At 35.1% G+C, this 24,254-nt stretch overlaps 3 protein-coding genes across 8 annotated transcripts in view; 1 reads left to right on the forward strand and 2 right to left on the reverse strand.

Moving 5' to 3' along the window:
• The window catches only part of LOC113502281 (protein diaphanous), a 42,010-nt gene extending 17,769 nt beyond the window's left edge, over positions 1–24,241 (reverse strand). For 2 of the 6 annotated variants that reach the window (XM_026883788.1, XM_026883787.1), the window contains exons 1-6: positions 23,955–24,240; positions 4,310–4,492; positions 3,792–3,893; positions 3,053–3,249; positions 992–1,157; positions 176–316 (exon numbers count right to left, since the gene is read on the reverse strand). In XM_026883788.1, the coding sequence (XP_026739589.1) occupies positions 176–316; positions 992–1,157; positions 3,053–3,249; positions 3,792–3,893; positions 4,310–4,492; positions 23,955–24,020 (855 nt within the window). In that variant the 5' untranslated portion in view covers positions 24,021–24,240. Of the gene's footprint in view, positions 1–175; positions 317–991; positions 1,158–3,052; positions 3,250–3,791; positions 3,894–4,309; positions 4,493–6,770; positions 6,864–7,756; positions 7,963–8,952; positions 9,176–23,954 lie in introns of those variants that run through there. The other 4 variants (XM_026883784.1, XM_026883785.1, XM_026883783.1 and 1 more) reach the window with 4 other exon arrangements.
• On the forward strand, positions 16,584–18,876 carry LOC113502282 (putative nuclease HARBI1). Its single transcript, XM_026883789.1, has 6 exons — positions 16,584–17,275; positions 17,386–17,654; positions 17,762–17,917; positions 18,035–18,191; positions 18,269–18,517; positions 18,604–18,876. The coding sequence occupies exons 1-6, from the start codon at positions 17,064–17,066 to the stop codon at positions 18,611–18,613; spliced, it is 1,053 nt and encodes a 350-aa protein (XP_026739590.1). The 5' UTR covers positions 16,584–17,063; the 3' UTR covers positions 18,614–18,876.
• Positions 19,204–23,486, reverse strand: LOC113502283. The gene is made up of 5 exons (XM_026883790.1): positions 20,726–23,486; positions 20,385–20,639; positions 19,985–20,225; positions 19,483–19,557; positions 19,204–19,391 (listed from the first exon to the last, which is right to left on the reverse strand). The coding sequence occupies exons 1-5, from the start codon at positions 20,741–20,743 to the stop codon at positions 19,231–19,233; spliced, it is 750 nt and encodes a 249-aa protein (XP_026739591.1). The 5' UTR covers positions 20,744–23,486; the 3' UTR covers positions 19,204–19,230.
• Positions 24,242–24,254: the final 13 nt, after the last annotated feature.

Below are 24,254 nucleotides of genomic sequence, written 5' to 3' on the forward strand. Positions count from 1 at the left end.
GAACAAAGGGCTCCCCCAAATCCCTCCACGACTCTGTCCTGGGCCCTACTTTCCTGAGTGATAATGCAAAACATAATTTATCTTTATTTAATATTAATAACTTTCCTTTCCTACATACAAAGAGGCCTGTACCTAGAAGTGGTACGTATATACTCTGGTACTATTATAACTATACCTTCAAGCTCTCAGGAGTCTTGGTGTCGAGCCCCTCGACGATGGGCAGCAGACGCAACTTGCGGCTAGACTCGCCCGCCATCGTGATGGCTTCGAGAACCTTCTCGTGCCCGTTGGGGATCAGGCAGATGGCGGCTAGCACCTGTGGGTGTTACACAAACAATATTATTTATTATATGGACTTGATTACGTGTTTATAATTAAAATATTTTTGCAGTTAGCCTTATAGGCGAGAGTATTTGGCGAGAGTTAAGGCTTTAGATAGAAAAACTAACTTCGTCTGTATTTGAGCTTCGACTTAGTGCTTTTGGTAACTTGTTTAGCAAGTAGGTATTTAGAGGGACACCTCTGAATTTTGGCAATCCGTGTGGCTCAGGCTCAGGAGCCCGGGGTATTTTAAGTCGGAGAGAATCCAACATATCCCCACACAATACATTGGGGTTGATTTTTGCTTTTTAACCCCAGAAAAGAGGCTCCTTAATTTTATTAAAAGGTAGCCCGATAAAAATACTATTGGATTTACTTAATTACCTCTTTTCTAAATTCAAACCGACTTATTCTATGGAAGGCATTTATTCATACATCTTTGACAGTCGCTACAGTTAGTCAGAAGCTTGAAAGTCTGTCAACCAGTCTAACCAAGGGATATCGTGTTGTCCAGGTAACTGGGTTGAGGATGACAGATAGGCAGTCGCTCCTTGTAAAACACTGATACTTAGATGAGTCCGGTTGGATTGGAAGCCGACCTCAACATAGTTGGGAAAAAGGGTAGGCCGATGATGATAGTTACTATAAATAGCATAAAACCAGTCCCCACCTTAGCAGCCTCGAGCGCGCAGTGCGGTTTCCTGGCGTCCAGACTCCTGGCCAGCACGGGCAGCGCCTCGCGACACTCGAACATGGTCCGGATGCCCACCGTGTTGTTCAGGATCGCCGACAGACATCTGATGCACTCGTACTGGACACGGTCGTAGCGGGAGTCACTGGAATATAGTTTATTATGTTAGTATTAGCAAGATATTACATAGCGATCACACTAATATATAAAAAACAACTTAAGCCTACCTATGAACTACAATTTTTTATTTTTTTTATTATATGTAGGGGTGTTGTCACTTAGTGATTATGTCACCTCCGTAAAGGAATTTTGATTTTGATTTTGAAAATAACCAATGGTACAATAATGCTGAGTCTTTTTGGACATTTCGTGTTCGGGGCTGTGCCAGGTAAATCAACGTTTGGGGTATTTCTTTCTTTGAGTTTTATTTTATTAGCCGGCAGCAGATACGTCATGCTCCCTTAGTCGTCACTGCCTGCGGTGGCGTCTTGGGTCGGGTCACCTCCTTCCCTCAAATATGGCGAGGGAGGTGATGGCTGACCCTTGCGTCATACTCGTGAACGGGTGCTGCTTGCGGTGGCCGGTCGGTCTGCTGACCTTGGCCGAGTAGTTGACAGTTTAAGTTCATAGTGGCTTAGGTACCACGACCTCAATTATTTGTTTGTTTGGCACGGCACCTACACACTTATTTTGATATATTTTTTAATAATTATATTGTAAATGGAAAGACAGCGTGCTGCTGGGGAGTTTGTTGCGCCGTTTCTTCTCTCACAGCAAAAGCACTTAGGAAGCGGTGACGGGTGGGCAAAACTGGGTGCTGTCAATGTAATTTGACCTTCAAAAAGTGCTACTTAGTAGCCTAATTTGAATAAATGACTTTTGATTTTGATTTCTTCTCAGGATAGTCACATAGGAATTTGGAGTCGAGCGTTTTTAAAAAACTACTTTTAGTCAAGTCAAGATATCTCATAAAAGTAGTGATATTTAATATCCAGAATAAATTATTTCATTCAATTTCTTAACTGGTGGGATCAACTCTCTTTTGGGTTTTATGAAATCAAAATCAAATTGGCTTTTGCGCTAAGACTAAATTACGTTTTGATAGTGATAATGTAAGTATTGCTGTCGCATTGCGATCAACCGACTTGAAAAAGGAGAAGGTTCTCAGTGTGGAGTATTTAATTTAATTTTAAGAGCCACGGGGTTTTGTTTAGAAATAATTGACAAAAAAATCTTACCGGTAAAATCCACTTCCACTAGCAGCATGGAAACATTACACCATATAGTTTTACATTAACTTGAAAGGCAAAAATAAAGAGTCGCATAGTTCATTTCTATGTAAGATTCAAACAATATTAAAAAATTCCACTAATCGTCAATCGAACAACACACGGTGATTTTTAGTCGTCTTACAAAAGTAGCCCAGTTCATGTATCCGACGTAAAATACCCCTAGGCGAGATTATTATTTTTTCATCATCAACTAAGATAATAAATAAGAAGAAAAATTAAACAAGAGAAATCTGAAATATTTAAAAATGATAAAAACGCCGCCGCCCGCTCCCCTTACCATTGTTCAAGTACAAGGCTCGGACCGCGCTCGCAACAGAGCTGTGTTTCTAAAAAAACATAATATTGATTAAAAATTGCATTTTAAATTTATTCAAATCTCATATATACCTTTTTTTTATCATGATCATGTTCTAGTCATTGGATACATGAACTGGGCTGCTTTTGTAAGACGACTAAAAAAACACGGTGTATATTAAACTCCACTTCCAAATTAAAACCCAATACATTTTAATAACTCGCAAAACTAATGTCCCGGCTGTTAGTCCTACATATTTGACAGTCGTTACAGGTAGTCAGAAGCTTGAATGTCTGACAACCAGGCTAACCAAGGGGTATCGTGTTGCCCAGGTAACTGGGTTGAGGAGGTCAGATAGGCAGTCGCTCCTTGTAAAACACTGATACTTACCGAATCCGGTTAGACTGGAAGCCGACCGGAAAAGGCTAGGCCGATGGATTTAACCATACTTACTTCGTATAACACTGGTTGAGCGTCGTGAGTAGGCTCTCGATGCCCTTGGTCCCGAAGTCCTCGATCCAGGATAGAGGGTTGTTCGTGAGAGATATCCTCAGGTTCTCGAGACAGCCGTGAAGCTTGCCCACTGAGAGCTCCGGTTGGTTCAGGTATGTTACGTAGTCAGATGGCTTTTCGAATTTTGAGCGGCCTTCCTGGAAATATAGTAAAAGTTCTGTTAGTGAGATATACTAGATTATGTCGTGGTGGCGTAGGCATAAATTTGTGTCCAAATGCAGGCAAAAATTTTCAAAGTTGTATGTGCTTTCTGAATGATTCTAAAAATATAGAGCGGCAAAGGAAAACTCCTGAGGAAACTTGGATTCCTAATATTGGAATCGGAAATCGTCTAGCGTGGTGATCAATGATCAAAAACTGCCTGTTAGCAGCAATGAGCATATATAGGCTAGCTTCAATAAGATAAATTGACACATATTCCTTTGAGCCCAAGTGAATATTGTATACACAATCGATTTGATTTTTTGATGGCTACTTATTTTTACAAAAGTGGAATTTCAACCGGACTTGGTCTCAACAGTGAAGATGACCAGATAATTATATCTGTCACTATTTCACTGCTGGGCAGAGTTCATACTGTTTGCTTGAATTTGTTCAGTTCATAGACATCTACAATAATATGATTGGAGTATATTTCCATGTCCAATAGATTGCCGTGATAAGTTGAGTGCAGACTAACCTGTGTATTAACAAATTTGTATGCGACCAGCATCTTCTTCTTCTGGTCTCGAGGGTACTTCCTTAACGGCTCCTTCTTTTCCTCATTGAGATTCATGTCCGCCTGCAAACATAGAAAATGCACAATATGTAAAAATAGGGATATAATATGTGAATTTATTTGCTGAAGTTCTATCGGCGATGAAGCCAAGCATCTATTTTGTTAGTATACTCTGCGTCCCCTAGTCATCGTAAGCCCGGGGTTCGGTAGAGTATCTCACCCCCCCCCCCCCACGAAGACCTCTACCACAATGGTACGAAGACAAGTTCTCACCAGCATCTCCTCGAACCGTCGATGCAGCTGCTCGTCATTAAACGCGTCTATCTTGCGTCTACTGTATACTAGTATACTCTGCGTCCCCTCGTCATCCCTATGCCCGGATTTGGAAAGTAACTCACCCGCCCCTTCCCCACCTCTCACATACAACCTCCGATCCGCATTTCTGGCTGTTACTACGACATTACAAAGAAGTTTCTTACCAGCATTTCCTCAAACCGTCGATGTAGCTGCGCGTCATCCAGCGCGTCTATCTTGCTGGTGTACTCCGCGGTGGCCGAGGGCTCGTCGTCCTCGGCGCGGGGCTCGGCCCCCCGGGGGACCGTATCGTAGCCCCGCTCGATCTGGGCCCCGCCCTTCTTCGGCCGCCCGAACCATGTGTCCAGCTGAAAAACAAAATAAATGATTATGAGCTAAAGTAGATAAATATTTAAGGAGGGTCTGTTCTGCCTGTTTGTGATCGAACAAAGGTACAGATATTAGAAGGTTACATACAATACAGATAAAATTCAGAATTCAAGAATAGATTACGCGAAGTAGAACTCTGAATGAAGCTCTTGTTACGGCAAGTATTTTGGAAAAACAAACGTAGATTTACAAGTTCAAAAACATGTTTATAACTTCTATAATAATGGGGTTCAACAAGTTTTCAGTAGAATTTTGGTATTCATGCAACTAGTTCATGGAACTCTTGAACAAAGTTAACAATTTTATTCTATAAACCGGAATATAATACGTAATCACTTATATTTAATATCTAGCGCTAACGATCTAAAGAGTCCTGAGACAATAGAATTCACACAAATAAAAACACAACAAAAAAAGCCAAATAAAAATCATGCTGAAACACACACGCACACACACACAAAATAATATAGGTATGTACTCAAAATAAAACCTTTCTTAACAAAAATAAACAAACAATAAATGAAAAAATCACCTTGAAAAAACATTTACGCAACACTATACGCATCGCGAAACAAACGGACGAGCAAACTGTTAATCGATTACTAACATCGAATCGATCGATTTGTATACAATCGGAATCGATTGACTACCTTACTAGTATTACAATGGACAATGGATGGCCCGAATATGCTTGTTAGCGGCCGATTACCTAATTTAATTTTGGCGAGAGTAGTCAGTGTCAAACTCATTGTAATGTATGTCTTCTGTATTTCTATTGCTAAACGTGAATTTATTACGACATATTTAACTAAATTTAAGTATAAATAAATAAGCTCAAAGCATAGTGAGCAAAGATAATCACCAGCGTGGTCAGTTTACGTATGATCACGAACTACTTTTGATTTTCGTTAGGAATCCAAAACAGGCATGAAGTGAAAGTCGTTTTTAACTAAATAACCGTTTAAACAATTTGAATTTAATTCATAAATGAAATTGATCAGATTTTTCTTGAAACATATTATTAAGAAAAACAAAACTTTCGACAATGTATAAACAGTCGTTCGCTACAAATCATCTTTTCACTAAACGGACATTAACGGAAAACCCCAGAAAACATAATAAAATACAGTCAATAATCTATCTAGACATATACGGGAAATGTTACCACGAATTAACATACAACATACAATTTGGCTCGTCTTCTTTGTCCAGGTACATCAAATAATTTGGTCAAGTGGTTTGTGGTCAGTCATAATCACTTGCAAAGTTTTAATATAAATAATTTGAAGATGATGGCTACAATAAAACTATAAATTTGTAATTTTAAAATGCGATACACACGGCTGATGACTTGTTCTAACATTGTTTAGGCCTTACATTGCGATTGGATGAGACAAAATAAATAGATTTGAAAAATCTAAAAACCCACGTTTTTAAATGTCACCCCATTCAAATTTTATCAAAATCGGTCCAGTCGTGTTTTTTGTTATAAATTGCATTGTCATAGGGTATGAAGCTGCTGTGAATTTTCAGCCTGCTAGCTTATCCGTTGTTTTGTGCATGTGACTTGAATGTTTGAGAAACCCCCAGCGACACAAAGATTAAATTCCTTAATGTATGAATATGCTAGAGTCGACCTTCAGTCTATTTTTCCAGTTAAAATACCTGGCTAATAAGACTGGAAGCCAAATATAGCTGGAGAGAAGAGCAACTGTTTTTCTCACCATTTTCTCAAAATAAACGGTGATTTAGTTTTAAAATAAGTGTTTATAATAAGACTGTCCAAGGTCGTTCAGGTGACATCTTGCAGTCGTGACATCATCAGTGATCTCATACACATCAATCTGCATAGTAAAATGTTTTACTATAAGTAAGGTTCTCTTTTGTAATTAAAAAATGACTCCTACGCTAAGCAATTTAATTCTTGTGTCACGTGGGGTTGCACAAACACAAAGTCACGTCCTCAAACGACACCCAGACTCAGGACAAGCATTCGAGGATCATACAAATGTTTGTCAGCATCTAATGTAAATGTTTAAATTAGAAAATTTCCGTAACAATCTACAAGAATTCTTTTAGATCTGGTAAATTTAGTTGTGCCTTCGAAGCAAAGGAATCTATCCAGCGCGCCACCCAAACGCATGCAAAAAAAGCATTCAAATCGGTCCAGCCGTTTAGGAGGAGCACAGTACGTGTCGTTGCTGGGGATGGTTTCCAGAACTACTGAACAGATTATAAGAATTATTTCACCAATACAAAGCCACTTTTTGCGAGAATTATCTTCATATTAAATGAAAACCCATACAAAGTGGGAACAGGATTATTTTAATTTTTAATCAACAACAATTCCTTGCATTTTTTTGGGTTCACTATGGTATATTTTAACAGAAACAGATTGACAGAAGAGGGAGATTATAAAGCAAACTCAAACTAAGTTTCACCGTTGCTTAAACCAGTGATGTTACTGTTTTAAAGGTGAGATGCCGATACTAAATAAAATTCTTCAGCTCGCTTGCACAATCACTAAAAGACAGTTTGTAAAATAGCTGAACCTTGTGTTTTGTTCACCGAGGTTTCAATGCAACGGATTTCAAAGAAGTGACGTCATATTATAATGTGTCAAACATCTGTATGCGAAGTAGCAATGTACAGTTATTGTCAAAGTTTATGCAACTGGAAATATTTAGGTAATCTAAGAGCTCTTATAATTATTGTGTTACGAAAGTATAATATACATAATAAGGTAAGGGCTTAGGCAGATAACATGAAAAATATCAAGAAGTAAAATAATAAGTTAGATGCGACAGGTAAGTGACGGAAGAGATTGATAAGTTTGCCCAGCAGAAAATTATACAAAGATAATAGTAAAGATAAAGGGACCATTTACAAAGAAGAACATTTGCAGGATTATACAAAGGATCGAAATACATAGGTTTCATACTACTGCAGAATAAACCTGAGTAATAACAACATTGTGACTGTTTTTCATAACGTCCTTCTAAGATGAAAGACTTCTAGAATTTTTATTTTCATTTAGGTTAAGTTTTAATTTTAATATTGTCTTATTCATCATGTTTTTGCTAGTCTGTATGTTATGGGTTCTAATTGCCTAAAATAAAGAATATTATAATGTAATTTAATAACCGCGAAAGACTTCAACCGATTCGCAAACGAAGTTTCATGCACCTAACAAAAGCACAATGAATAACAAAACAAAACTTTGACAGCCACTGTCAACTTACCGAAAACGGCGACAGATCCCTGACGTATTCGCCCATACTTTTGATAGCATACATCGTATTATTACGACACGCACATATGGCACATTGCAGTGTTTATAAATATATTATATTCGAAACACTTCCAACAATCACTGGGATATATTACTTGTTTTATCGACAGCGTTTTAAGGACGTTTTTGCCTATTTAACAGTTATTTTGGTCCATTCTGCATAGGAATTTTATAATTAGGTACGAAAAACGTATTGTAATAACTAAGGAGTGTAGAGAAATAACAAATACGCACTTTTTTTATGTTTTCAAAATCTCTTTTAATCTATCAAACCCTCTAAAACATGATTGATTAAATACAACGCGAATTTATCGGGATAGCTCGGCTAGTTTCTATCGCAACCGAAGTCCTTAATCCATGCCAATAAATCAATATATCCAGACCATTCCGATAAATACGCGTGGGTAAACCATTATTAAATAAATAATTATGAATCCGTCTCATCATACTATGACCGAGGGAATACTCTCATAATCATAACCAAACTTATCATAAATAAACTTTTGTATCTCTTTTAACAATTTGTCTAGTTAAAACTATTTTCCAATACAGCCATAATATATTCTAAACATGGTAAAGTATGGTGTAACTAATCAAACCTCTCAAGGTACTACGCTCGTTGAATTTTTAACTAAGGTCTGGTTTACGTTTAAAAGTTTTGTAACAAATCTGTATGTTTAAATTTTTAATGTAGCGAAGATTTCTATATAACTATTGGAGGGGACTGAATATTGAGTGTTTGAAATAAATCTAGGAGTTTATAATTCAATAACATACCATAAAGCTGTGAAAAAGTCATACAATTAGGCTAGCCAAAAAAACCCGTTGATTACGTTTATTTGAAATTAAGTATATGTATTGTGGCAACAGAAATAAATAAATTATGAAAATTTACATAATTTAGGTAAATCAGGGTTCTTATTTTAAGGTGTTAACCCTTTGATTAAGGAAGCTTAAAAATAAATAGAAAATTTTCACCTAGCTATCGCAAGATATGGAAGTAGTTTTCGTACAATTTAAATAACCAAAAGTTAATGACGACAAATAGTAAACACTTTTCTTTCATAAAAAGGTTATCAACACAAACTGCATAAATTAAAGCGATATAACTTAACAAACAAAAACAATAAACCACACTTAACTCACAGGCAAATCAAATCAATATTCACAGAAAAACTAAAAAACAACTCTACACTCATTCGAATAAGATTCAAAATTCCACGCAAGAGAATTTTCTACACTCCAAAGTTATTAACAACACTTGAAAATGGACCTTAACGTTGATAAAATAGAGTTTAATTCGCGATAATGAGGGTAATACAATTTTCAGTCTAAAACAGTACCGCAACACGCAAAGTCTAGACTCGTACTGAAGTAATTTGCTTAAAATAATTGGCTTCGGTAAGAAATGGAGTATAATGTACTTATTTAAATATAAGTCACTGTTGCCCGCAAGGGCATGGCTCTTGTAATAATGTGTTAAGGTTCATTTTCGTATATCAAATGTAGTGTGAAGTCATCGTGTGATGACCGCAGAGTGGTCACAAATATAGTAAATAAAAATAGCTCTTGTATCAAAGTGTTAAGGTTGATTATCGTCCTTTTTTTAAGATCTTGTGGGACTTAGTGTGATGAATATACATAATTGAGTCATGAGATAATACCATATTATCTTTGTATTGTAAACAATAAGCTTTGTTTTTTTATATATGAGTTTTCCTTACATATGTAGGAGTTGGCTTTTATTAAAATAAAATGGAGATATTTCGGACTCTCGCCGACATAAAAACCCCCGAACCCCTAATTTGCCTAAGCCACAGTTACTGAAAATCCTTGATGAGGGACGATCAAGGAAATAATTTACTATCTTGGGACCCGCATCGAAATTAATCAGAAATAGTAAATATGAGGAATAATTAAATATTTTCCCTACCTGTACAGCAAGCGTGAGACAAAAAGAGATATGGTACAGCTGAGAAAATAGAAAATACAACAGCAACTGAGTTAGGCAGTGTTGTAAATACTACGGATATTTAAAAAATTAAATGGATCATGAGATTTTATTAGGAGCTGTTAAAAGAAAAAATACGTATCCATTATTATGCGTTAATCTACAAAAGAGAAATTAATAAGAAGAAAAAAAAAGAAATACAACAAAAAAGAATTAGCGAAATCGGTCTAGCCGTTCACGCATGATGCCGTGACCAACGGAAATAGGGATTCGTTTTTATATGTACACTAACTGTTGCGACCGACTTCGTCCGCGTGTTTAGAAGATATAAGTTAGGAATTTTTGAACGAAAGCCCTCGAAGATGAATAGTATCTTCGCTCGTATTAGATGCAGCGTGATTTTATATAAAACCTTTCTCGATGAATGGTTCATTGAAAACAAAAAAAAATCAATTTGAACCAGTAGTTCCTCAGATAGCGCGGTCAAACAAACAAACAAACTCTTCAGCTTTATATATTAGTAAGTAAGTAAGTATATAGAGAATAGATAAAAATAGTCATATAGAATGTAAACAATACAGCAATAAACGAGAATAATTTTCACGTGTCACTTCCTAAGCCCTCACGTTTGGCAGGCCACTTGGGCTCACGTGAATTGTAAAACTGTATAGTGATGTCATATTACATCTACGTATATTCATTCATAAAAATAATATGTTCGTTTGTATGTATCAAGCTTTTAAATTTAAAATTACCGAAAGGGATTAGAAAAAAAAAAGATAAAAGAATTAAAATTAAGAGTTAATAAGATGAATGGGAAGGCATCATACAAACACATGTAGAGACTAGAAATAAATGTAAAAATGGAGATATAAGATAAGAGTTACTGCAGTATAACATTTTACATGCTGATCATCACAAAATAAAAGGGACAGCAAAAGTCCAGAAGATGAAGAAACGGCTACAAGCAAACCAAGAGCCTCAAACTATATAACTAGTTCTCCGAATACGATTCATACACAATATTCATGGCATAACACTTATTTAAATCTCAATGAAATACTTTTGACACCATTCCAAGACACGGCTATCTTAATTCTGCGATGACAACACTCCTAAACTTCGGTGTGGATCGTGGGATTTTCTTTCTTTTTCTTTATTAAAAAAGTACTCCCGCAATAAGGAATTTAATACTTGTGTCGGGGGGTTTTACAAACATACAAATCACATGCACAAAGATACCCAGACTCAGAGCAAGCATTATTGGATCACACAAATGCTTGTCCTACGCGGGGATCGTCCCGCGACACGTCGCGCTCAGTGGATTTGGTGTGGTGACCTTAACTACTCGGCTATCCGTGCAGTCACAAACGACGCACGTGGGTTACGATAGTGACTCTCAGTCTTCGAGAGGATGAGCCTCTTGAGAGTTGACAATCGTCGCGAATTTACGGTTAAAAGTAATAATACAGCTAAAAGCGAAAGTTCGTATGTATGGATGTTTGCTCCACTCAAAACCCAATGATCAAATTTAGACGAAACTTTGTACACAAATAGTTATAACCAGGAATAACACATAAGATAGTTTTTATCCCGATTTTATGTACCCGTGGTGTCATTTACAATTGGTTGCAGGCGGGCCTGCGAGCAACAGCAAGTATTAAATAAATCATATTTCAATTACGACTTTCAATAGTAAATCTATAAGAAGTCCCATTACATTACAACATTGTTCAAGACATGTTTATTGAAATGTTACATTCGGTTCATATTTAGAAACCATTAAGACCCATTAACCTTCCATTTGGTGCAATGGCAACGACCTTTATAACATTATATCCATCGAATATTATAGTGAGTACGTAATGACAAATCTTGATATTTTGTAGTGGAAAGAATCTAAATAGAATGGTCTGCAATTAAGTAGAAAAAATAGCTAGACAATTAATTACATAAACCCTGTTATGGTCTTTATAATCATTGCCCCTGCCTCTGCTATTATCCTTTTATTATTATTTGTGGTCGGCGCGCGTATTTGTTGGACTGTTTTTGACAAAGCTCTGCTTTTCTCCCCTTTTTAAATAACGTGTTGTAGACAATTTTTTCATATAGGGTCAATTCACTCAAAATCATTTTATAAGGATAAACTCGTCACAAAGTTTAAGTTCCTAATTGCGGGAGCCGATTTTTTTTATGTGTAGAAACATAGCTCGGCAAATTCCATAAAAAGAGAAACAATGTGCAATCATAAAGTGCAGTTTTATCGCTCAAAATACAATCATAATATATTTACACATGCTTTTATTAACCAACGTGCTCTTAATAAAACCATATTACAGTATCCACACCTCGTAAAGAAGCCAAAATAAAGCAACATCGTTTATTTTGAACGAACGCCAATAAACAATTATCGAGAGAGCTATAATACTCTGAAATTCTCACTCTTACGAGGATTAACTCATTTCCTATTGATTACGTCACTGTGAATCATATCCGTAAAATTACTGGGAAAAACTTGCAGTGGTATTATCTAATTTGCGGGAGCAAAACGCATTAATATTGCCGTTACAATAATATTTTGACCTAGACAAATCCATGATATCACAAAATTAGCAAAATGATTCCAAGATGCTTCTGCATGTCATGTAATTTAAGGCAAGTCTACTTTAAAATGTGGCTTTCTAAGATCATTTTAATCAATCATATTTGAGTTGGAATACTGTTTTACCGAGTAAGCCTCGGTGAAAATATCTGTGACAAGCAATCATCCCATATAAAACGTTATTTTACTGAATCCGGTGAGACTAGACGCCAACATAGCGTGGCTACTCGGATGTAAATAATAGGTGATATCATTAGCTAAGTCAATTAACAATCCAAATGCGCGTTATAAGGCGTCGTCATAGATCAAACCATGTCTATATTAGGAAACTTCCATTGAATTCATCATCACTTTAAAAAGTGTAACTAAAATGCAAGACCATATTTGGAATACCGCTCCATATGTAAATACTACTTCTACACCGAAAATAAAACAACTTTTTTTATGAATCTAATAGCCAAGACCGAAAACACTGTCGGGTCTCCCACACAAATATTAATCAGCTGATGAGAATCTTGTATAGCTAGGAAAACTTAAATTGAAAATCGTCTATGTAAAGCAGTATTTAAAACCGGAGCATAAATTTCATGTGCTTAGAAATTAAACTAAAAGTTTTAAAACACCAGTCAATCAATTGAATTGAACCTATTCTTTATTAAACATAAGTGTCAAATTCCCGTAAATTATAAAAAGTTCCTAAACTCCATACAGCCACAGGTATAGTACAAAGTTCTCTTCTACCGCTTTGGCAAACGCCAACCTTCTATGATTCAGAATAACTGTAATGTTTTCAAAACGTACAACAAAATAGTATGTTATCTTGAAATAGACTCGGTCAAGGGCGTCCAAGTGTTGTAGATAATACACGTTCTGATGTTTATATACAGCGTTTTAGCGTTTATTGTATCGGTAAAACTAAAAAAATATACAAGTTAAATAACTTACTACGGGAGTATTTTTTTAAAGAAGTTAACTAGTTCCATTTTCACAATCATTGAAATCACAATGCTCAAGAAACACAGACTGGGAACAATTATTCTTGGATCCCCCAAATGCTTGTCCTATGTGGGGATCGAATCCGCGACACGCGATATCAATGGGTTTGACGTCTGCGACCCGCGGTATGCACCTCTCTGTTATCTGTGCAGCAAAAAAAAACGCTATTTATTTGACACTTGCTGTCTCTTACATCAGTCAAAAGATAAAAGGAGATTTGAACAAGCTACATAAACATAAAAATTTCAGAACTATAAATACGGCCCCACTAATCAACCTTGGGGGACACTTTAATTAGAGATTTTAATTGACCATGACACAATCTCGCGAACTATTTTTAGAGTGAAATAAGGAAATAGTTTTTAATATTTTATAAATAGATTTATCGGAATATAACTATTATAATTATTAGTAGATCGCTACGTATCGTCGAGTTTTTTTAGAGATTTACAAGATCGAATGCCTTTCGCAAGTCACTCAACTTTAAGACTTTTGTAGGAGTTTCGGAGGATTTTTGGAACTTCGATAGATAGCGTTGGCGTCGAAACAGATCGCACTATGGTTTTGTTCACACTGTTGGACAGTAAGACCAGACAGACCTTTTTCTTCGTAAATAACTAGCTTAGATCAGGACACAAAAATTAAGTTCAGCCCTACGTTTTTGATTATTCAATAGATCAGCTCGGTAATAATCAAGGGTTGTACATACATATACACTTGAGTTGGATTTTCCGTTTCTAGAGACTTTTCATAAAGCAAAGATATTTCTATGATACTTAAAAGGCTAACCATTTGATCCCACCGGCAGATTAACTCGTGACCAAACAGCACCAAAACGAGACTCCCGTTAAAAAAAACTATTTTTCGAATAACTCTAAACGATTTTAACACTAAAGTTTGTATGTTATTGGACGCAACAAGATAGGAACTATAAATTACAAACTACCGAAACACCATGACTCATTGGATCACATTATGAATAATGTCTAAATATAAAACCTTGTAATGTATCCATTGTTGCTTCATAGTTGACCTTTAATCTTTTTGGGAGTTAAATAACAGGTTAAAGCGTCATTAGGGTGTGGTCTAGTTACCTTCGATGATTAAACCAATCGCTTAGGCTTAGGTAAAAACTCATAAAAAAATTACGCAAATATCGTAATTGGTAAAAAATCACATGCTATGTCAAATTAAATTATTGGATTGATACGATCAAAAGACATGGTTTCGGTGAAATTGATCTTTAATCCTATCCTCCAAATTTCATCCAGAGTCCTTAAAATCGATGAATATAAACGACTGAAAATAATTAGAAAGATCTCGATTGACTATATTTGGAATTACTGACATTTGAAATCTTTCTAATACTATCATAGTGGAATCCAATATTTTATCTTTTAAAATGAACGTAGCAAATACAGAGCATTAAAAAGATAAAAAAAATCGTGAATACCATTAAAACAATACTAAAAGGAAAAGCTAATGTACTACATAAATAAAAGCTTACAAATACATATTTATATATTATTACAATAGAATGACCTTCCATAAATGCTGATGTAAAAGTCGTGACCGAACGCAGGACTATGGTCGAATGCAAACAGATGATTACGTAATCAACTCCTGCGCATAAGGATGACATAATATAAGTAAATATTGTTTTAAAATAGTTATTTGATGAATTGCTGGTAGAGGGATTAGCTGATAAAATTCGTGTTGCCAGAGAGGAGAAAGAGTTAAAAGTCAACCTTTAATCAAGTAATTTGGAAAGCATTGTCTATAAAAGATAGGAAACTTATTTAAAATTCTAATACACTCAATCATAATTCATCCAACTAGGTACGTGTCCTAATATTTCAAAATATTTCGCCAAAAACAACTCGGTATCCCGCACCAGTATCTGCTCATGATTCAGGACTCTTTAGGTTCGAAAGTAATCCTACGATCTCGGTTAATATTCGCGATGCAACCGTTATGAAAAAATTACAAAAAAAAACCGCTTCACGAAAGTTATGATAACGACAGAAAGAAAAAGAAAGATTTTTGCAGCATTTATTGACTATAACAAATAATATTGCCAGCATTAAGCTCCTTAAAGGAATTCCAGTCTACATTCTTGTATTATCAAGTCAAAAAATTGCGGATATTGTTATCACTATCACGGATTGAGGTAGGGTCTTAGTGACACCGATAAATAATGTTTATTAATGCATTACTTGACAAAAGATGGGCCGTATAAAATTTTAGAGACTTGGCGAGTGTCCATCTTTTTAATTCTACTGCACCATTTCTCATCATTTATCATCGCGATTAAAGATTAACACCTTTTATTCAAATAAGGCTACTATGGAGAACTTTTCGTAAGTCTCTCTAAGATGCCCCAAAACTAGCTATGAAGAAGAAACGGAACAACAAATTCAATACAGCGCGTTGTCATTTTCATCAACCGTGTATTATTTTAATACCTAAATAAAGAAATAGGTTAAAGAGCTGTTTGCTTTCAGTCTAGACTACCAATCTAATCTATGACGACTAAATAAAAAGACCTCTAGTAGATATGGTGACTTTCCATATAGAAACTTCACCCAAAATCGATGTTTTTTAAATTACACAGAGTTTTTTAATCACAAATGAAAGAAACCTTAACCTACCAGTAGGTAGGTTTAGCGATATTTGTTGTAACAAATATCGCTAAAACTGTGCCCACACCTCAATCGTGACCGAACTAAGGTCAACTAGGTAACGGAGTCTTTCTGGGTTCAGTAGATACAGTGCACACAACAGCATCACTGGTAGTGTCGATCTTAGATCCTAAGACATAAGGTTCAATATCGTTATTAATTGCATTTGCCTGTATAGACAATACAACACGTTTATATAAAAAATATCGTTCTCTTGGTTAACAGCATTCCTAGTTACTTCCGACATATGTAGTTGTTTTATTGCCGGGACTGTTGTTCCGAGTACATTTTCTAAATTTCAATGGAACAGAGGTAAAAAGAAAAAGTATATAAAATTCTTGTGCCACAATGTTAGTTACCACTTACCATGCTCTTCGGCTTGACCGATTATTAAGTCATTTTATTTGCACAATTAGAAGGTCTGAGATAAGGTAAATGTCAGAATTTTCTTTTATTTGTATGTGATGTTTTTTTTTAAACTAGGATTTCCCGTCTTTATCTTTATTCCCGTTATGTATCTCTAACACCTTTAATGTACCTATGTTTAACAAATAAATATTCTTGATTCTTGATCCGTCAGAAAAAATATATCGCAAAACAACGGTTGGTGGCTAGTAGTTAATATAAAATTTAAGGAAACGATTCTTAAAAAAGCATACGCTGCAGGAGAGTTTTGATTTGTATAATATTTATAAATAGATACTAATGCCCGGTTCCTATAAGTCAAAAACGAATCGTTTCTGTTACGAATAGTTAAAATTTCAACCAGGCGTAACACGAAACCATTCCTATAAAACACTACTCGTTACCCAAATAACCGACATCTGGTTACTAACGGATGAGAGGGCGTTAGTAAGCACAAAGTATGGAAATGTGTTGGAATGTGTTCCTATAAATATTTTCTACCGTCACTGAACTGTCAAAACAACGTCTCGTTACCGTTTTGTTTACTGGTCAAATTCGGTCAGTTAACAATCGTGAACATTTTCTTTTGGTTGAAATTGTGTTTATCGTGATTTCTGTAATAATGTCGAGCTCTGAAAGTGATAGAGAAATCATGGCTTTGTTATCAGACGAAGATACGGATCAAGAAGTGGGATTAAGAATTTATAAACAAAGGATTGATTATTTTTCCGTGCTTGATAACCAAGAATTTCAGCTGAGATTTCGGCTCGACAAACCCGCTGTGGAACAATTACTCAGTGAAATTTATCCTAATTTAAGAGTGAAAGGAAGACGGTTTGTACATAATAAAACATAATAATTATGTATTACTTAAATAACCTAAAAACTTTAAATCAGTTTGCGTGTTATTTAGCTACTCAATTTACAAATATTTTTTGTTTTAGAAACCATGGAATACCACCAATACATCAGTTGCTGCTTACTTTACGTTTTTATGCACTAGGAACAATGTTATTATCAGTAGCTGATTTTATAGGTGTGTCGAAAACATCAGCTTGTCGTATCGTATTTGATGTTAGCTGTGCTATAGCACGGCTATATAACACATATATTCGCATGCTCCCAAACACTGAGCAGGATTTTTATAATATATCACGCTTTCCACGTGTTCTTGGAGCTCTTGATGGTACACATATTAGAATTCAATCACCATGTAAGATCATACATACATAATAATTTTGTATCAAGTAAACTTAACAATTTCATTCATTTTACTACTTCAGATTGATTTTAATTATAAGAGTTTACACTTTTTTACAGGTTCTCAAATTGGAGAAGAATTCAGAAACAGAAAAGGCTACTTTAGCATTAATGTGCAAGCTGTATGTGATGCTAATTTATTGTTTATGAATGTTGTGGCACGTTGGCCTGGTTCAGCACATGATGCAACAATATTTAATAATTCTGAACTGCGAGGTAAAGAAAATTAATGGTGTTTCTGATACTTTTATTATTTAATCATTTTTATACTTAATATGTTTAATAAGTGTGTTTATAATAATATCCCCATTATATTTATTTGCTTGTTTTTAGCTCAATGTGAAAGTGGCTTATTTGGCAATAAATGGTTACTTGGAGATAGTGCATATCCACTAAAATCATACCTTTTAACACCTTTGTTAAATCCCCAAACACAGAGTCAACAACTTTATAATGAAGCCCATATTCGTACTAGGAACTGTATTGAAAGGTATTCATTTTATTTATAACATATTTTTGTTATTGTGAAAAATATTTAACTGACACATTACATGAATACTTATTTAGATGTTTTGGAGTTTGGAAACGAAGATTTCCTATTGTAGCCTTGACAATGCGCCTAAGCCTCTCAAGAGCCAATGCAGTGATCATAGCAACAGCAGTACTCCACAATATTTGCCGGTTGAGAAGCCTCAGTGACATACCACCAGAAGTGGAAATTCTAGATGCAGATGTACCTTCACCAAGTTATAATGAAAGTTCGAATCAGACTGGTACTACAGAAAGAGATAATCTAATCACACAATATTTTAACAAGTGAGTATATTTTATTATTTGTATTTAGTACCTAAAAGTATTTGTTGTAATCATGATCAGTGCATTCATTTTTTTTTTGTTTACAGCTTGATATGAGATGCCACAGGCCTGCACACAATAGAGAGAGTATGAACCAGGAAATATGTAACAAATGAAGAATTTTTGATTATTGGTCTAATATCTTATTACAATTATTGTTTGAATTTATTTTTTTACTTTATTCTTGTATGAAAATAAGTAAATATGACTAGGTATTTAAATTAGATATGACATGTTTGTATTGTCCCATAGTGAATAGAGATAGTGTTAGGGTGTAAGAGGTTGTATGTATTCATAATACAATAAATAGATAATGAAAATCAAAGCTTTTATTTCTATTAATCATTTAGATTTACAAAAAATATTTATTTAAATTAGTTACATTATTTTCCTTATTTGCTAATTAGCTGTTGCCCGCGACTTCGTCCACGTGGTTAGAATTATCCCCGTTTAAGCGCAAAAAATGTGTTTTTTTATGATCTCACATTAGAAACCTCAAAAATTGTAGCCTATGTGTTATTATGATGTATAAGCTATATTGTGGTAAAGTTTCATTCAAATCCATTCAGTAGTTTTTACGTGAAAGAGTAACAAACATCCATACATCCATACTTACAAACTTTCGCCTTTATAATAGTAGTAGGATTCTATTTAAGTAACTATTATAAAAAAACCTATTTATTTAAATTACAATTACAATTATTCTCCTTATTAGCTAATTCGATTCTAAGTAACTTTATTTCTAATTCTAATTTTTCTGCTTTCTTTTCGTAATAGTATTTTGCAGCCAAATTTAATTGCTGTCGGCTGTCGTCGTTTTCTTTTCTTTTTTTTTCTGAAAAAATACAATTATCATTGAGACTGATAAAAATTATACAAAAATATTAATAAATCGTAAGTAAGTACCTATATGAGTAAATACCTACCTTTGGTTTTTAATGAATTTGACATATTATGCATGCCAAACAAAAATTTTCTTTCCTCTGCTTTTCGCTTTAGACCTGAAATCATAATAATGCATTTAATCTATACTAATATATAAAGCTGAAGAGTTTGTTTGTTTGTTTGAACGCGCTAATCTCAGGAACTACTGGTCCAAATTGAAAAATTCTTTTTGTGTTGAATAGACCATTAATCGAGGAAGGTTTTAGGCTATAAACCATCACGCTGCGACTAATAGGAGCTAAGATATAATGGAAAATGTGCAAAAAACCGGGCAGGTATACCTAAATCATAACTTCTACCCACGGGGACGAAGTCGCGGGCAACAGCTAGTAAGATTATATTGTTTAGTAGACAAATATAAATAGGTTAGAACTACGCAGTTGCACTATGACACACATATTACTTCAAGTTAGTATATAACTTATTAATTTAAATGCAATATCAAATGCTGCAACATAACAAAACAATAAGTATTAAGTATACCTCCACTCGTAGTAGGGGTAAAAACCAAGTCATCATCATTAATTTTTTCATTAGTTATAATGCCAGCACTAGGACTTTCACCAATTTCATTAAAAACCTGCACCACAATGTTATCACCTACATCACCCACACCATCCCCACCAAAAGGCACAACAAAGCCATTACATGTTGAACCCAATAAGGATTCTACTTTACTTAACGTTTCATCAGGCGGTATGTAGTCGGGCTTTCCACCACCAGTCTAAACAAAAACATGATATTTTAGTAATAAATTAGGTACCTACCACTTTATCTAATTATTTGTTCAATTTTTAAGTTTTATGTAGAAAAAGACAGTTATGAATTTTTTTACTTAGTACAAATAAAAGTCAGTAGCATACAGATAAGTTACATTACCTACCTTTAAATGGTTCATTCTGATTTGTTGGGCTCTTTTACGAGCTGCCTTTTTTAAATTGTCCCACTTGGACTTCAATTGTTCTTTTTGCCTGGGGATTGTTCCATTTCTGGCATTAAAAGCAGCTGTTAATGAAACCCATGCTTCATCTTTAAGTCTATTAGTAGAGGCATTCGTCTCTTTACTTACGATAATTTTGTTTGCCTCTACTAATTCCACAAGACAATGGATTTCGTCTTTACTCATGGCTTTATTTTTCTGTAAAATAAAATAACGGTGCTCATACCTGTGACAAAACTGGTGTATTTTTGTGTGAGTTAAACTACAGTTAAACTATTACTTACCGACGGAGTAGAATCCATTTTATTTTAGTTACTGATTGAATTTGTGTCAATGTCCCTAGAAATAAAACTAGACGGTGCGCGTATAAACAAGGAGCTATAAAACAAATTAATAACAATTTTATTTTAAAGACGCGGACGGACACGGAAGACGGGAAGACAGATGTCAACGTCATGCAATACGGGGTTCGCATTGTATTGTCACGCGTTTTGTCTACCCCTTGCATACGTAACATCAAACTTGCTATACTAAGAATGTAAACTTATTTTAAGCTTAAATGTCAAGGTAAATCAAATTATTATTGTAATTGTACGGTAATTTGTTCTAATACTTATTTAAAATATGAAAACGTATGATTTTTTTTGCATGACTGATGTACAATGTTTTCTTGTAACTAAACGTAAAGAGGAACGAGAGGGACATTAGCGAACGAGTCGTAGGCGGGTTAGCTACGGATGCTCGTTGCAGGTAGGGCGTTGTGGAACGCTAGTTTTGCATTGGTAATGGTAACTAGATTACGGATGGTTACATTTTCCCAATGACGGCTCGTAAGTTATAGGAACCGGGCATAAGTGATGGCGCTCATGTTCACAAGAACTAGTTATTAAATATAAATAGCCCCAACTATAGCGATTTGCCAGTTAACGAGGATAGTAGCAAGATTGACCGACCACCCAGACAGTTTGGCAGCATCGATAATAACCAAAAATTTGCCGTTTATATTTACGAGTCAAGTCAATTCAACTCATATTTGCGCGAGGCGTCATGTGTGGGTAGCCTGTGTATATACAGTGACGTTGTGTACTACACAGCTTTCATTTGTGTATCCCTGTCACACATATTAAAGCTTATAGAATAAACAGTCGCTGTCATTCGCACACACACATAGCGTCGCATATATGAGTTGAACTATCTGTACAAGTATTACAAAATTGTATTAGGCGTTTGACGATCTATCCATAGTAAATAGTTGACCACATGTCGATATTACAACTCCCATTTCTGTCCATTTAAGTAATGCTTACTCTATTAATTTATTCGAACAATTGTTATAACTTACTTTTGCTAATACGTAATACCAAGATGTAAGTAAATATATTTTCTTGAAAAATCTTAAAGATTTTCCTAAAATACTACGTCATTGACAATTTCGAGGAAATAGGTCACTTTCGATGCGTAATAGCTTTTTATATCCGACAAACATTTTCATTTATCATTTTTTATGTATTTCCAGATCCAATTTTCTTCTCAAACTTTTATAGAGAACACTTCAAATAATTTTTATAATCGAATAGCCGACCCAAGCGTTTCACGGGCGATACTTACCCGGTATTTTAACTTTATTACCTCTAAAAACCATTCTTCGAACAATTGACAATACGACGAAAAAGGATTTATTCAAATTAAACTACATTTTTCTTGAAAGCCAAAGAAGTTCTCTCTTACTAACAAAACCTAAACCGTATTCCTACGTAATCCGCATTTAGGTGCCGGCGCTTGGCAATGAATTGCAAATCTTCATGCAATCTATAACAAATTCAGCCAAACAAACAATGAACCATACTCAAAAAGGCCTATTACCACTTCCTTGATTAAAACTATTACCGTAGTGGAAGAGAGATGCCACTCTACCCCATGTAACGCGCCATCTCGGTCCTTATGTAATAGAACCTCAGGTAGACCTCCATTCTTAGAATACGAACATAGATATGGAACCCATATAACGACTCATAAAAGGGTAACAATAATAATTGACACAGTTGCACGGAATGCCGTCCGCCCGTCAACGACCTTCGCGACAGATGTCTAGAATACTGATCATCCAGATACACTAGGCTGAAATTAATGGCTAGATTTGTGGGTCACGATTTGTTTTGATTATTGCTGCGTTGTAAGGTGTGTGAAGCTTTAGTCTAATTTGGTGTCTAGGAAGGTTGGCAAAGTGACATAAAATAAAGGCCAACCCGGGACTCCTTTCGAAGCCGTTCCACCGACAATTGTAGTGTGTATTTAAAACTTGAATATATTTTCGTCCCGGCAGAAATGATCAGTCACTTATACTCACTAAAACAGTAATTCAGCGACGTTTTTGGAATTTCCGTATCGTAAAGTATCTCCAAAAAAAAAACATAAACCTTATGATGCCATTGGGTTAGAAAATATCTAAGCAAAAGAAAAAGACCACACGAAAATTTGAACAAGCTAAATATCCAATAGCATTTTCCTATTACAAACGCAGTATTTCGTCTCGCCAACGCATTGGCCATATCTAAAGCGATTTCTCGAAGTTCTTATCGACTTAGCGATGAGATCACTTAATGAAATCACTGTAGGTCAGTGCCAAAGTATTAACATTGAAATTTATGTTTGTTTTTATACTTCTATTCAAGTTTGAATGATTTATGGAGAAAATTTTATGAAAAAATTGCGTTTATTTCTTTTTATTATAAATTAGGCATGTTCAAAAACATTTCACAGAAAATCTAAAGCTTTAAATCTATGTCTGTGAATAATGATGTCAGATTTGTTCACGAGGTTGCAGCCCACGCCGAAAACGCGGCTATACGGATTCCGGACTTCCAGTGACTACAAACACCCCGAACTTCTTCTGCTGCCTAAGTGATCCCGTATCTGTCACGGGTGTCGGTCGCGAATGCTCTATGTAACGCTATTCTGCTCCTGATTGAATGACTTGTTGCTAAAAAAACTCGCCTTACAAAATCTTAACTAGCCCCAAAGACAAAGTTATATCAGAAAGCTGATTTTTTTAACCCTAAGACAACGTTTCGATAATTATCATAAAAGGACCCTCAATAGAGGTATATTTACAGGAACATCGAACAATACAGAAGCAAACCACGACACAGACAAACATTCAAACTTTATTACGACATTTTAGAACCATGATAGGCGTTAACCAATTTTATTTGCATTTGTTTTGAGGTCTAAAATTTCCACACTTGCCTATTGAATCTTTGATCATAGTGACAGAAAAAAACACAGTTCCATTTGTACCTCACAGAACATATTCAACCAAAAACTTAACAACTGGTTTTGCTGAGCAAACATTTGTCCATAATCTTGAGAGCCCTTACCCCCCACTTCAAGTTGAGGCTATAACAGTTGAGGAACAGAGAAGACTGTTTCACTCAAACACTCTCTAAGTCATATTCTTATTCCTATAATAATCATGGTTCTAACAAGTCATAATACAGTTCCTGGACATCTTACCCCCTTTTTCCTCCATGTCTCCTTGCGTTTAAGCCGCGGCAGGCTATTGTAGTTACGTTCACTCATTTTTCTTCACTTTTTACATCACTAATGTCATCACTTATTATCACATCACTTCCCAACACTGGTTGTGGTGTTATTTAGTTCAATATCGTCTTTTATATCGTACATATTGTTACTATAAGGAAAGGAATTTACATATGAATTAAGATTTCAGGCAGAAACTTCAGTATTAGAGAAATGAACAGGAATAATTAGACCTTTATCGGGAATTGATTTGCAAATATTAAACTTGGCCTT

Source organism: Trichoplusia ni, chromosome 17 (genome assembly GCF_003590095.1).
Source record: "Trichoplusia ni isolate ovarian cell line Hi5 chromosome 17, tn1, whole genome shotgun sequence".
In the NCBI taxonomy this organism is placed as follows: Eukaryota; Metazoa; Arthropoda; class Insecta; order Lepidoptera; family Noctuidae; genus Trichoplusia; species Trichoplusia ni.